The 14,847-nt window shown below is 53.6% G+C and overlaps 1 protein-coding gene across 2 annotated transcripts in view; it reads right to left on the bottom strand.

Annotated features, from left to right (window-relative positions):
- Positions 1–14,847, bottom strand: part of P2RX3 (purinergic receptor P2X 3) — a 27,769-nt gene continuing 12,922 nt past the window's right edge. Inside the window, exons 9-12 of one of the 2 annotated variants that reach the window (XM_027045569.2) lie at positions 1,657–1,750; positions 1,273–1,338; positions 583–660; positions 1–148 (exon numbers count right to left, since the gene is read on the bottom strand). In XM_027045569.2, coding sequence (XP_026901370.1) covers positions 35–148; positions 583–660; positions 1,273–1,338; positions 1,657–1,750 — 352 coding nt within the window. In that variant the 3' untranslated portion in view covers positions 1–34. Of the gene's footprint in view, positions 149–582; positions 661–1,272; positions 1,339–1,656; positions 1,751–13,591; positions 14,802–14,847 lie in introns of those variants that run through there. The other variant, XM_027045571.2, reaches the window with a different exon arrangement.

The following is a 14,847-nucleotide window of genomic DNA, read 5'->3' on the forward strand; positions in this document are numbered from 1 at the left end:
CTAGTGGGAGCAGATGGAGCCCCGGGAAGGGGCCCTAGTGGCCAATGGAGTAGGCCCCCGAATCTGTGGACCGCTTCTCTTCGGTGGTCTGGTCGCTGGGGTACACTGTGTTGGCCGAGGCGGTGACCTTCAGCGTCGTCTCGTCCACCTGCAGATAGAAAGGCTGGTGTTATCGTGCTCTAACTACGGGGAAGGTCCTCCTGTGGGGACCCTACTTGGCAGACACAGCAGGTGGGGCTCACGGCCTCCTTATCCAGGAGCTCAAGCAAGTCTGTGTGATCCCAACAGTCTTTCCGTGCACCCCAAGGGCAGACAGGAACCTGAGCTAACCAGAAACGGAGAAGGGCAATGAGTAGATGGGGGTGTCGGCAGTGATGACCCACAGAGCCCCCAAGGGTCTCCACAGAGCCCATTCTTGGCCAAATCCCTCTTTTCTGGACCCCCAACGTGCACCGAGGCCCAATGAGCTCCCCTGAAGAAGTCCCCAAAAGGGGGAGCGATTGAGAGTCTCTGGGGCCTAGTGCCACTCCCTGCCCTGTCCCTCCACCTCCCATGCGCCTGCCCCCACCCTCTCCAGCTCACCTCCTCAAACTTCTTGGCTTTGTACTGGTCGGCCCCCTTGAGGAAGTTCAGCAGGATGATGTCACAGAGGACGGTCCCCTGGAGGAAGAGGCAGGGCGGATTCAGTGGGGCTGCCCTGCGAGGGGAGGAGTGGGCTGGCAGGAAGCAGCAGTGGGCACGATTGCCCTCAGGCAGACAGCAGGCCAGGGGCCGGGAGGAGTCCTCCAGAGACACCTGACTGATGTTTCCACTTGGAAAAATGTCCAGGGGCTTGGCAGAATGTCTTCATCACCCGAATCTCCAGCTCCTGGCAGTAACCCCAGACCAAAATGCAGGGAGAGGACTTGATGGGAAAAGCGGAGGGTGAGGGGGTAGGAGTCCCTGGGAGCAGGGCTCTGTTCCTTAGGTCTGTGGACTCCTGGAGTCTCCTCCCTCACCTTCACGGTGGGGAACAGGAGCTCTGAACCAAGTCTGTCCCTCCCGCAAACGGGGAGGTAATGAGCTCTCCGTGACTGGACATGTTCACTCAGGACTGAACCAGTCTGGGGGTGGGGGACAGTCCCCTTGCCAGACTGAAGCATCTGGCAAGAGGTCAGACTTTACATTTAGGCAGAAGCAGGGCTTACCTGGGCCACCCCGCCCCCCCGCCACCCCCAGCTGGAGCCCCACCTTGACTGGCCTCCTGTCTGAGCCTGGAGGGGCTAAACTCACCACTCCCACAGAGGTGAAGGCTGCCACAGAGCTGATGATGGTGGGGATGATGTTGAACTTGCCAGCCTGCATGCACAAAGATCCAGGCGAGTGGGCAGAGGGTCAGGTACGAGGTCCTGAGGCCTGAGACCGAATGTGGACTCGCAGCCAGAGAGAGCCCATGGGTGGAGGGTTTTTGGAGGACCAGCAGGCCCCAGCCCTTCACGCCCCAGCCCAGGCAAAGAGACTACAGATGTGACTAGCTGAGGCTCTCAGAGCTGGTCAGTGGCAGGACCTTGCCCCACCCCCCCCGCCCCGCCCCCAGCAGAGGAGGCTCTTCGGGGCCCAAGACTGGTCTGGGTTTCCTCCCCTGTGCCCCGCCGTCACCCCAGCCCGAGGACTCACATTCCCGTACACCAGCACGTCAAAGCGGATGCCAAAAGCCTTCAGGAGTGTGCGGTATTCGCTGCCATTCTCCAGCTTGTAGTACTTGGCGAACCTGGAGGCCAGAGACGGCAGGTGGGTCGCCCTGGGGACTCCTACCTGAACCTTCAGAGTCCCCTGGAGCCTACAATCCGTGCTTACTGAGCGACTCTTATCAATGGTTTTGCTGGACGCCTGCCACCGTCCTCCCTGTGTGGTTAGCTGGCCCTCTGCACAGATGTCATCTTCGGGGCTTGTTACAAAGGCAGATTCCCAGCCCTCCCCCAAACCTGTGGAATCAGCATCTCTGTGGGTGGGGCCCGGTACTCTGCCTTTTTAAATGATATCCAGAGATGATTCTCATGTGTATGAAAGTCTGAGCTGTGCTGGACTCCACGCGTCTTCAGTTTTACTTGTTTGGGTATCTCAGGGCCCAGCTCGCAGCAGATGCTCCCCTCCCATAGGCTTGTCAGCCTCCTTGGGCTCAAAGCCTGGCTCTGCCACTTATCGGCTGTGCAACCTGGGGCCAGTTCCTTAACCCCTCTGAGACTCAAGTTCCTTCATTATTATTGGTCATAATATAGAAGTCCTGCTTCCCAGGGGTGCTGTAAGAATTGAATGGAACCCCACACCCAGGGGTCTAGAACAGTGCCTGGAACACAGTATGCAGGCAGGAGATATTTGCCGATGTTGGCTGTTATTATTGCTGAAGAAATACATTCGCATTTATAGAGAGGCTTTAAAAAGCCCTTTCAGACACCTTGTCTCCTTCTACCCTCGTCACAGACCTGCTGGGTAGGGACATGACTGCTCTGTTTTTCAAGCGAGGCTCTGAGGGGGGTGAAGTAGCCCAAGTTCAGGACTATATCCTCTACACCTTCTCTTCCCGGGCTGCTGGGTGCCAGGAACGTTGCTGGGGACAGGTAAGAATGATCACCTTCAAAACGGGGGCCCCGAGCACCTCACTGTGAAGATGCCCCGGGAGGTGAAGGGACTGCCTGTGGCTTCACAGTCAGTAAGCAGGTGAACTGCATTTGTTTAAAGCCGGTCGATCCTCCCCCCGCCCCCTGGCCCCCTCCCCACACCCTGCCCATGCTAGGCAAATCCCTAGTGTCAGCAAAGTGTAATCTCTTAACCCACGGCAGTAAAATGGGCTCCTGATGCCGGTGTCACAGGAAAACGGTGAGGGTCAAGTGAGATGATGGAGTGAAGGGGCTCAGAAAACCCCATAGGTGTGTGGGCCTGACACGGGTCCGATTTGGTGCAGCGGCTGTGTCCCCGTCAGTGTTTCTTTTTCTCTTTCTTTCTTTCTTTCCTTCTTTTATCTTTTAATATTTTTATTTTATTTTTGAGAGAAAGAGAGAGAGACAGAGCATGAGCAGGGGAGGGGGCAGAGAAGGAGGGAGACACAGAACCCAAAGCAGCCTTCAGGCTCTGAGCTGTCAGCACAGAGCCCGACGCGGGGCTTGAACCCACGAACCACGAGATCATGACCTGAGCCCAAGTGGGAAGCCCAGCAGACTGAGCCACCCCGGCACCCCTCCCCTTCAGTGTTTCTGATCCCCACAGGTTCCCAGGCCTCTCCCAGCAGAAAGAGGAGTCTCGAGAAACTCCTTCCTCAAAGAGGTTTCCCCGGACTGCTGTGCCGCCCCTCCCACGGCTGTTTGCATTTGAATCTGTACAGCGGGGAGAGTAAAATGCTCAGCCAAGTGCTGAGACAACAGAGGGATCACGGGTTTGGGAACAAGATCATCTTGGGGAAGAGTCATCTAAACTTATAAAATGTCAGCCACTGTCTGCTCTGGCTGTGAGGAATTTTGGAGTTAGGCAGAAAGGGGTCCGAAGCTCCACTCCATGTTGGCAGCTTGGCCTTTTATGTGATCCAGCCCTCAGGGTTTCACTTTTCATGTCTAGGAAGAGGGGGTGCTCATGTCCCCCTTGCAGATCTGTTAGTGACAGGGGTAAACACGGAGACCCGTCCTTTGGGACAGGCACTGTCTCGACACTTGTCGCCATCTCTGGGTTGGACACTCTGCCCTTCTCTGCAGGGCCTGGGAGCCTGGTCTGCAGAGACTGCCTCGGCCAAGCTCCCTACCCTCTGGTTCCAGGTGGGTGCAGCCGTGGGAGGCATCCACAGGCCATCAGAGGAAGAAGGGGTGAACTGGGTCCGGAAGGAATCTGGGCCCCACGTTTCCCATGGGGAAACAGCCAGTGTGTGTGTGTGTGTGTGTGTGTGTGTGTGTGTGTCCCCACATGGTGCACCTGTTGCCCTGAACTGAAAAGTAAGGCTGAAACCTAGCCAGTGAGGGGAAGCTTCCCCAGGGAGCCTGACCTGGGAACGTGTGTCCTGTGGACTCCACAGCCAAAAGGGGAGGCAGGGGAGGGCAGGATGATCTTCTGGAGACAGAGACCCAGAGTAAAAATGGGAGTGGCCCCAGGAAGGAGGCTGAGAGGAGCCCAAAGACCTAACCCTAAGAAGCAGTCTTGGAGGATGGGGACAGAGGGGAGGGGCTGGACCCACCTCCAAGATATGATAAGATATGGTCTGGGTGGCGGCGGAGGGCTTCACAGACCAGGCAGAAGGGAGTGGACCAGGCCGCACCAGCAGGAGGGGGGATGCAAAATAGACCCCAGAAAGGAAGTCACTCTTATGATGACGAGGAGGTCCAAGAATACAGTGGTCCAAGGAGGCCTCTCAGGAGATTTTAAAGAAGTCCAGAAAAGAAGCATCTGGAATGGACAGAGGCTCCAGGAAGTCCTCACTGTGGCTTTCAGGTTGGCCTAAGAAAAAGTGTAGACCATCACCTTCTCCACTCCTGTTAACTGAATACCAGAAAATATGCAAATCTCTTAAGACAAGTATCTCACGCAGTTAATCTCATGAAGAAGGGGCGAGGACCCATTTTGTAGATGGGGAGACAGAGGAGGAGGTGACCTGCCTGAGCCGGGATTCCAATCTCTGCCCTTAATCCTGAATGTGCTGCCTCCGAGCTCTAGGTGGCCAGTAAGGACAGAAGCAGACCTGGAGCCAGATCTCAAAGCCCGTCTGTATTCTGTGTTCTGCTCACATCCCTGGAGAGCTCAGGCACCTGCTGTCCACGGGGACCGGGCCGTGGTGGGACTGTGGGTCACAGGTGTTTGGGGCAGGGCAGAGGCTGGCACTGCGCTCCTGAAGTCTGCATTCCCAGCCTGAGGCTACCGTCATGAAAAATGCTCTCACATTGACTCGGAGAACAAAAAGTCAGCATCCTGGGCACTGTGTTCAAAGCGAGGGCTGGCTAAATTTATCTTGGGAAGGAATGTGAAGGAACAGGGAGAAAAACCAAAGCGGACTTGGTTTTTCTCCAGCACCTGCCTTCCAAGAGGCAATACGTATGATAAGATCATTATCTCACCAACCACCCACCCTCGGAGGCGGGTTGGCAGGGACTGGTTCTCTTCCTGGGTAGGAGGGAGGAAGCACGGTGCTCAGGGAGGGAGGGCCCAGGCTAAAAGCAGGGAAGGGCCCGGGAGTCCTGACTTCTGCTCTCGAGTGTGGCCGGTGAGTGTCACGGCATCTGGCCCAGCCCTGTGGCACCAGGGTCTGGGGTGTCTTCTCTCTTGGCACGTGGCTGGACCATACTTCCCGCCCTCTTGCATCGAACTAAGGTGGGGGCCTTGGCTACTTCTTGCCAATGGAACGTGAATGGAAGTGAAGTCTGCCAAATGTGGGCTGAGGTGTGTTGGAACATCGTACCTTGTTTATCCTCTCTTTCCTCATGGCCGGCCACTGGGGAACTAGGGGTGAACTCAGGCCCTAGGGGAGACTGATTCAAGAGGTGACAGGAGCCCAGCTGCCCGAACGACTGCGCTGACCCAGTGTGAACTGTGCCATGGGCAGTAAACAAACATTTGTGTGAAGCCTCCAAGCTGAGGGGGTGTTTGTTACGGCAGTTAGCAATATTTACCCTGACTGTTACAAACATCCATAATTTTCTAGCTGAGAGACCTGGGGTTCAGGGAGGAGAAGTTACCCACCAAAGAACGAAGAGTGAGTTAAAATTGGGGAGTTTTGGGGGTGCCTGGGTGGCTCAGTCAGTTAAGCATCTGACTTTGACTCGGATCATGATCTCACGGTTGGTGAGTTCGAGCCCCACATGGGGCTCTCCGCTCTCAGGGCTGAGTCTGCTTCAGATCCTGTCTCCCTCCCCACCCCCAAATAAATAAACATTTAAAAAAATGGGGGAGGTTTTCAAGAGTAGCCAGGGAGAGAGCAAATTCCAATGATGCCACATGGCTAGGATTTTCCCCTCCAAGAGTCTTGGAGGTCTGGGCGTGGTTCTGTGGCCTTTGACTAATTTTTCCACCCTGGACAAGTGGAAACCTCTCTGAGCTTTCTTCCTCAACCGAGCAGTGAGACCAGAAAGAGCCGCGGGGAGGACGGAAGAGTGCCTAAAGCTTGTCCCTTTCCTTTCATATCCTAGGATCATGATACATGAAACAATATCTATCCTGGAGAGAGTCCTACCAGTGGGAAGAACGGCCAGCATGTGCTGAGTGCTTACTATGTGCCCGGCACTGTGCCAAGTGAATGACACTTACTAGCGCATTGAATACTCAACCCCGTGGAATCGTGCACTGCTGCTCTTCCCATTTTACAGATGAGGAACCAGGATCACACAGGTTGAGCAATTTGTGTAAGGTCCCCAAACCACCAGTCGGTGAGCGAACCTGGGATTCAAACTCAGGCAGTCCAGTGCCACAGCCCACACTCGTAGCCAGCATTCTAGACTGTTCTTTTTGCTGCCTGACTTCTGTGAGATCCTGGCCAATTGCTTTCAGTTCTCCAGCGGGGGACCTTCTGTGTTGGGAAGGTGGGTCTCTCGACCCAGAGCCAATGACCCAGCGTCACTGGCTGGGAGCAGAACAGGAAGCACATGCCGGCCATGCAGTGTTGGGAGAGGGATGCCTAGCTTCCTTGTCTGTAAAGGGGATGGGCTGAGCTACACTGTGCCCGGCCCTGATTTCTCCCGAATCCTCCGATTCCAACCTCTGCAGCTTTGGTTTTCTCGGCTGGGAAATGCGGCTGGCGAGAGCGATGCCACCAACACCCAGCCGGGCCCAGTCCGCCTTCCTCACCTACTGGCAGATGCTCCCTCGGTGCCAGGCACCAGAAGTAACAGCCATACCACCCTGCCTGCCTTCCTGAGCCACCTCATAGACACGGACTTCTTGCCTCTGCCCATGCTGTTCCCCTCCCCTCCCTTCCCACCTTGCAAACTCCTATTCATCCACTAGGGCCCAGCAGATATTTAGAGCACACCGACCCTTTGCCAGGCACAGCGCTAGGCACTGCTGATACCTTGGCCAGCTCTGCTCTCCTCACAGGGAGAGAAATACTAACAGCCACACATTCCCATAAGTAGCTAAAGTCCGACATCGGGGCTGAAAAGGAGAGAGCACCATTCGGAGAGCTCATCGAGTGAAGAGCTAGACTGGAGAGTCAAGGAAGGCTCTGTGCGAAGCGACATTAAAGCTGCGACCCGGAAGGAGAGGTGAGACGTGAGCAGGCCGGAGGCGGAGGCAGCTGTCCTGGCTGAGGGAACCGCAAGCCCTCTCGCGCGTCTCTTCCCGAGTCCACACTCGGCGACCTCACGCTTGTAGCTTCGAGTTGACAAGGGAGGCGTATTTACACCGCAGAGATGGGCAGACGCGGGGCATCCGGTGTCTCCTTTTTCTCCAGAGCTGCTTTGTCAGCGTGGGGCGGAGGCTGTAACTGTAACGAGCTACCTGTCTTGCCTCTGCCCGGCCCCGGGGTCTCTGCCTCAGCACCTGCTGCCCCAGACTGTGGTTGACAGTTAGGACTCGGAGGCAGACCCCACGCTCCGCCGTTGCCCAAGGGCCTACCAAGTGCAGTTGTCGCTGGTTCCCCAGATTGCTGACATCCCACAGACTCAGTTTAGCCACGTCGGCCTCCGGTTTCCCCCTCCTGACTCGGCCTCTCGGAACGCTCCCGTTCTTTAGGTGGAGCTGCTCGAAGGTGGCAGCATCGGGCTGTTTGTCTCCCAAATAGAAAACATTTAGATGTGGCAGGTGGCTGGGTGGGAGAGTAGGCGCTGTCGGTGGGAACCAGCCCCTGTGGAGGAGAAGCGGGGGCAACAGCAGAGACGTCGTATGTGCGGAGTGCTTCGTCCTGCCGAGCGCTGGGGCCGAGGCTTCCACACTACCTGCCTCCCCGACACCTCACGGCCGCCCGGTGCTCTGGCCGTCGGTGGAAGGGCTTTGAAACGACACCGTCCTGGGCTGGCACCGCGGCCCCCAATTAGCCCTCATCAGCTGAGGGAAAGTCCCTCACCTGGGTGCGTCTTAGTCTCCCCACATGTGAAACAGAGGTGCCGGCAGGTGCTATGGGCTTGTTACGGAGGATTCTGTGAGCTGCTGGGCGTGAGGCACAGGGCTTTCGGGGAACATCATCGCGTGATCATCGGGCTGGAGAGAAGAACGGCCGCTCTGTTCCTGCTCCTGGGCCTGCCGGGGGCGCAGACGGGATCTGAGCTCGAATGCCCCCCCTTGCCGCTCCCCGGGGACAGGGCCCAGAAAGGAGACTTCGTGGCGGCCTTGGGGTGGCGCAAGGACTTGCTAAGCTGGTGCCCTGTGAAAACAGCTGCTGGGGAGAGAGAGCACGGCTGGGGCCAGCAAGGAGAGAATGGAGCTGGACGCCTGAGGCCACTGCGCCCGGAAAGGGCAGGGAGCCTGGGGGGCGGCCAGGCCCGGGCTGCAGCTGTTGGGGTCGGGAGGGTGTGTGCGCGCGCACGTGATCCCTCATGCCGCGAGCAGCGATAGATAAAGAATGAGTAAGGAGAAACATCAATTACCGTAATAAATCATTTGTCAGATGTGCTTCTGCTGGGCAGGGTTGAAAGTATGTTCCGATGAGACAGGTCCATAAATAACAGTGCACGCTTCAGCAGCCCGACCTTCCAAAGCCTCTCCCCAGACACCCACAGGCACTGGTTCAGACTTCTAGAGCCTGAAGGGGCCTTATCACCTTTGAACAGCCCATTTCACAGAAGAAGAAACTGAGGCCCCCAGAGGGGCTGAGACTTGCTGACGATCACACTGAGCATCTGGGGGTCAGGGAGCCTCAACCACAGCCTGCAGGCCTCCTGCCTCACCCCCCTCCCCCCGGGGGGCTCTCTCTGCTTCACCTCTGCTTCACCTTCATTATTCTTGGCTCGCTCCGGCACAAAAGATTTGTCGTACAAAACATTTTGTTATTTGGGTCCAGGTTTGTATCATTTCCACTTGACCGTAGGAACTGGTCTCGTTCACGTTTGTATGAGCCACAAAGCCTGATATAATCTGGAATTGGAAGAGATTTTCAGAGCCCTCCCCTCGTTAGCCACAAGAGGCTGGCCACCGCTGCCCGCTCCCGGGATCCCCCCAGAGAGGCGAAACTCGCTGCCTTCAGAAGCAGCCCAGTTCCAGCCTCGGGTGGCTCCAGCTCTTAGAAACGCTTCTCCACGCTGGGCTGACATTTGCACCAGTCGGCAGTCAATAACCGTCTGCTGAATGGAGAAGGGTTTTATCACAATGTACAAATCCCTTGGAAGCTCTCAGACATCTGTTTAGAAACGATCCCATGGAGTGATGGAGATTCCTTCCTAAAGCAGGGACACGTAACTGTCACAGCCGCAGAAAAAATAGCAGCAAACTTGCGGGATCCGGGTTGGACTTGTAAGGGAAAACTAGGGCCCGGAATGTGAGTTTCCAAGTGAAGGAAGTGGTGTTCCCAGCAAAGCTTTTGCCTGGTGAGAAGCAGTTTTGCCAGCTGAAATACACTTTTACAGTTGATTTTATACTGATAGGAAAATATCTCCTGGCAGACTCACTGCATGGAGGGGGGGGGGGTGGGCAACATCCTTGGAGCTGGGACGCCTTCCCTTAGCGAAGACCCCAAGCCATACTTACTTACTCATATTCTCGGAGCCTAATCAGCTTCAGGGGCGGACATTTAAACAATGGTTTGTTGTTGATCTTTTTACACATTACTATTAATTCATCTTTGATGAGGCAGGGAAAGATCAACGGACACACAGTTGGAAGAAGTACCTACCCGAGAGCCAGGTGGCTAGCCGTCTGTTCCGGGAGTAATCTTTGTAGCCTCAGTTTCCTCATCTGTCAAATGGGGGTAACCGTACGGTCCTACCGGGATACTTGTGGTTACCAGCACAGGCTCTGGAGGCTGTCAGAATTTGAAATCCAGTCCAGCAGTATTTGCTGTGTGGCCTTGGGCAGATAATGAAACCTCTGAGCTTTCAGTTTCCAGCTATAAAATTCTTCAGAGTTGATGAGATAATCCACAAAGAGCACTTGCTAAGTCCCTGGCTCACTGGGTAAGCGCTCAGTGAGGGTTAGCCATTATATTCTACAATAAAGTTGGTTGTTGTGTGGATAGGGTAGACAGGAACGTTATACAAGGCTGTAAAAATTCAGGATCGCTCCAGTGGCCTCTCTCCCACTTCCAGCTAAACAAAGGGAAGAGGAAAATGGATCATGGAGAATTCAAGCAAAATACACCCCCGTCGAAGGGGCCTTCGAGTGTCTCTGGGGAGATGACGGAAATGGCTGCTTTTAACACATGGCTTTTGGAAGGAGAAAAATCCAGATTGCAGAAAGAATGATCAAAGCCAAGGGCACACTTTCGATTCTGTCTCTGTCGATTGGCCTAAGATCTTGCTGATCCGCACGTTTCGGCGTGGAAACAGAGCAGGTGCCAGATTTCCGAGCTTCGTGGGTACATTTCCAACACGAAGCGATCACTAGAAACACCTACCGCATGAGGAACATCTCGCAGCTGAACAAGTGTTTTTTGTCCCAGACACCAAGAGAGGAAATCCAAAACCTCCTTGCCTTTTAGTCGCAAAGCTGTCTTAGCAGTGCTGGGGGGGGGGGGGGGAATGCGAATCAGACGCTGCTGAATGCATGCCCTTGCTTCTCTCCCATCATCCCGGCCATCGCTGCTGGGTGTCTCTCTTCTGGTTGCTTCCTTGTTGCAAACAATTTGAAGGTGGCAGATGTGCTATGGGCACTGGCCGTAGATCAGGTCCCTGGGTTTGGGCCCCGATGCACCTCTTCTTTAAGCTGTGTGACCTGGGGCAAGTGTCTACTGTTGGGGGGGGGGTGTGGGCGTGAGCTGTGAATCCTGACAAAATAGGTGTGAAAAGGCTTTGCAAACTTAACTCTGGGGGGTTCTTCATCTGAGGTCTGGGGATGGGCTTTTTAAAGATCTTCAAAGTCCTAGAATCTCTGCACAGAAACGCAGAGAAAAAGCACTGGAGGGAAGCTCACCAAACTGTCCAGGACATTAACTTCCTGTAAGGGGAGCAAAACTGGAGGAGTGAAAGGGAGTGTCTGCATATCGCTTGGATAGATTATTCTGAGGATGCATTTCTATCTTATTTGTGGAAATAAGGTGTTCCTTTTTTTTTTTTTTAAAGAAAAATGCCTGTCTATGAACAGGTGCATCTTATGGAGCATTTGCTCCATGGGCTCCTCAGGGGCATATGAGGGTTAGAGACCTCCCTGTGTTCATGGAGGACACCCCTGATCCACACTCCTGCCTCGGGCATCCTCAGTCCGTGGTTTGGGTTCTGGCTTCGGGTGGAGCCTGGCGGGGTCACAACTCCTGTCCTGACAGCGGTGTCCCCAGGTGTCAGTCACTGCTTCCTGCCCTCGCCCCTTCAGACCCGGGCAGTCACCGGCGTCCGGGTACTGGCCCCAGGCTCTGCGCTATCCTTTGCGGTTTTCCTACACCCTGCCCACACCTTTGAAACAGTCCCTTTATTAAACTCTCCTCAAATTACCCAGTTTGCATGTGCCATCTGTTTCCTGCTGGGACCCTGACTGCTATAGTATTTTTAATCCGTCTTTGTAACCATCTCTGCCCATATACTCATGCGCACTCATGTACATTCCCTGACAGCGTGTTCACACACACACACACACACACACACACACACACACACACACTAACGGGCACGCTCAGGCACACAGTGCACTTACACACTCACCCGCAGACTCACACTCATCCCCTAACAAACACACCCACTCCCTCAAAACCTTACCCAATACTCACATTCACATGCGACCCGGTCTGCCTGCTCCCAGCACTCTGGTTAAAATCCTGCTCTGGTGCACCGAGGGTCCACCTGGGATGCAGGGACCTGGCCCTTGTCTACACCGCTGCCACTGGGGTGCCTGTCACCTGCACACCACTACACCGGTGACTCTCGCCAGTTCTTATTTTTGGAAATGCTGTACTTCGTCCACTACGAATCCGGATGGACCCACCGATGGCAACTCTCAATGTACTTGGAAAGAGGCTTCATAAAAATACCACATTAAAGAGGCACCTGGAGTGTTCAGCCATACAGAATAGACAGAGGAGTAAAAATAAAATCGTTCCACCAAGTTTCAGGTAGGGACAGATGGCAACCTCAGGAGATCACACAAACAAAGATTAATTTAGATGGACGGCACCACGTACTTTGGGTAGAAGTCGAAGGGAGACACATTCTGGCTCAATACGAGGTCACCTTTCCAATAACTGGAGCTGTCAATGAGGGACAGGCCATCTTGTGAGGCGGCCCCACGTCTGGGGCCGTGTTACAGCGAGACTGATAGTGGAGTTGGGACAAATGACCTCTCAGGCTCCTTAAGGTGTTCCTGTAGCCTTGGGCAAGTCACTTCCCCTCTGAAATTTCCACTTCCTCATCTGTAAAAAGGCCCCTTCAGTCTAGGGGTCTCCCAGGGGTCCTCATTGGCTATACATTCTCTCAATCTCTGATCCTACAGAAGAAGAGCGGCAAGAAGGAGGGGGAGGGAATTTGGAAAGGAGCTGCAGAAGTAATTAGTGATGGAAATGCGAATCTCTAGCTGCCTCTCGTCTGAGTTTGCAGATTAAAACAAGGCTGACTCTTGGCTGAATGATTTCATTCCCTCCAGAGCAAATGGCAACCGTAGGACGTTGAAAAAAAAAATCTGGCCTATGTTAGAGACGGAGCAGCAGGTGAATTTGTTTGGGGGACAAAAGGCCAGACCCTGAATTGTGCCTCCAGCAGCCCCTAGTCCCTTTAGCCTCTGTGGACCTCAGATTCTTTGTTTAAGTGAGGATGAAAATGTCAAGCACACAAGCATGTTTTCCAGAGGGTTAACACATAGGAATGTCCGTAGCTTTCGTGAATGCATGGAAATCAGCTGAGAAAATAGGGTTGTGTCCAGGCTCCCATGCTTCCTGGTTGTGTGGCCTTAGGAAACTTATTTCAGGCTGCAAGCCTTTGTTTTCTCACCTGTGAAGTGGGGATACGGTGGCACCTACATCACAGAGCGTTGTGCCAAACAACGTATCGTGCTGGGGAATGAGGAGCTTTGTGGTTGTTAGTTTTCCCGTGTCAGACACCCAAGTGTGGCCTGTGCCGAACTGGGCTGTGACCCTTAGCCTCTTATCAGAGGGCGGTCTGTGGCCTCCCCCGATGTGGGCGCTTGCTTAGCTTAGCCTTGGGGGTCCATGTGGTGCCAGTAGCTTGAAGGGAACATGAGGGCAGTGGGTGGGCACCCGGGGGGAGGGGTTTGGGGGATCTTGGGCGGAGCCCTGTGTCTGTCACAGTCCCCAGATATTCCCCCACGCCAGAGCTATTCTTTGGGCCCCCTTGGAAACTCTTCTAAACTACAGGGGTTGAATTGAGCAGCTTCGCCCCTTCATACTCTGGCCTAGGAGCCTTCGGTGAGGCGGTTAGTTACCTGGGGTCCACACCTCTCACACAGCTCCCCGTAGGCCCCTGCAGGGGTTAGGCTCACAGGGTTCTTGGAGATCCTGGATCTGTCTGCCCAAATACAATCTAAGCTGATTCAGGACCAGTTCTACCTCGTGTCCTGCTGTGCCGGGTGGGAAGGGGGTGCGGGTGGCAGGGAGGCCATAGCACAATAAACTGGAGATCCAGAATGCCAGACCATTTCTTCTTTAAATGAAACAACTTGTTCTAAAACTGGGGGGGGGGGGCACCAGTAGTTGGGGGCTTCATAATACACACATCCTTCACTGGCTCATCTGCCGTGTAAGTTACTAGGAAAACTGAAGTGTTCCCACTGGCCAGGGGGAAGTTATGAAGATGAAAACTTTGCATTTTAGATCCTGAGAATTTTATTAATTACGTTGCTATTTTAAGCCACCATACAAATATCCTTTGTATTGATTTCTGTGTGATGTACCCACTGAATAAATATGCCAATTTCTGCCAGGGAGCCGAACAGTATTTTTAACCTACTTTAAAATATGTGTTGTTTCCTATGGTTTTTTAAAGTTTGGAGTTGATTATGAAAGCACTTTCAATTTAAAAAAATTCTTCTTTCCAGAGAATATACATATATATTTTAAACTATTAAATATAAAGGGTAATGGGATGTAGTTTTAGACGTAGTTTTAGAACTACAAATAAAGGTTAAGAAAAAGGTGAAATGATTACTTTTTCGCTTATCTATGCCATTATGTTGGAAAACACCACTATAACAAAGAAAGTTCGAGTAACCATTCTTTGGACGTGTAACTGAAACCTATTCTGACGTGTACCATTTTCCCTGATCGTTGCCTAGTCAACCCGTTTAGTGTATGACACTGTTGTGTGCAATCAAGGCCCTACCAGAGACCTCAGGATCTTCAAAAGTTAAGGGGAAAAAAAAAAAAAAACAAACCAGAGAGCTGAAACTTTTCACCCCTTGCTTACTAGGATCCTCAAGATAATGGCACTACGGCCATTTCACAGATGGGGAAATCAGGTAGGGAGAAGGTCAAGGGCTTCGTCAGGGGCTTTCAGCTGGTTCCAAATAGTTAATTCTGGGTTCTTCTCTTTCCCCCTCTTCCAAATGGAGGTGATGGTGGTGGTGGTGGGTGTCAGGGAGAGGTTCCTTATGTCTCAAGGACATTGGGAGTATGAACCAGATGGTGCTTAAAGGCTGGTTTGAGCCCTTGGTTGGAAAGGCAAGAAAGAACCAACGGCCACCGTGGTTGTTCTTTGGGACCAAGATGAAGATGGACAGAACGGAAATACCTTCTTTCCATCTTGTAACCTGGCACCACTGTTGCCCTTGCTCTGTGGACTGAGAAACCTGAGAAAACTCAGGTGCCCGACAAGGGCT

Source organism: Acinonyx jubatus, chromosome D1 (assembly GCF_027475565.1).
Source record: "Acinonyx jubatus isolate Ajub_Pintada_27869175 chromosome D1, VMU_Ajub_asm_v1.0, whole genome shotgun sequence".
Taxonomy (NCBI): Eukaryota; Metazoa; Chordata; class Mammalia; order Carnivora; family Felidae; genus Acinonyx; species Acinonyx jubatus.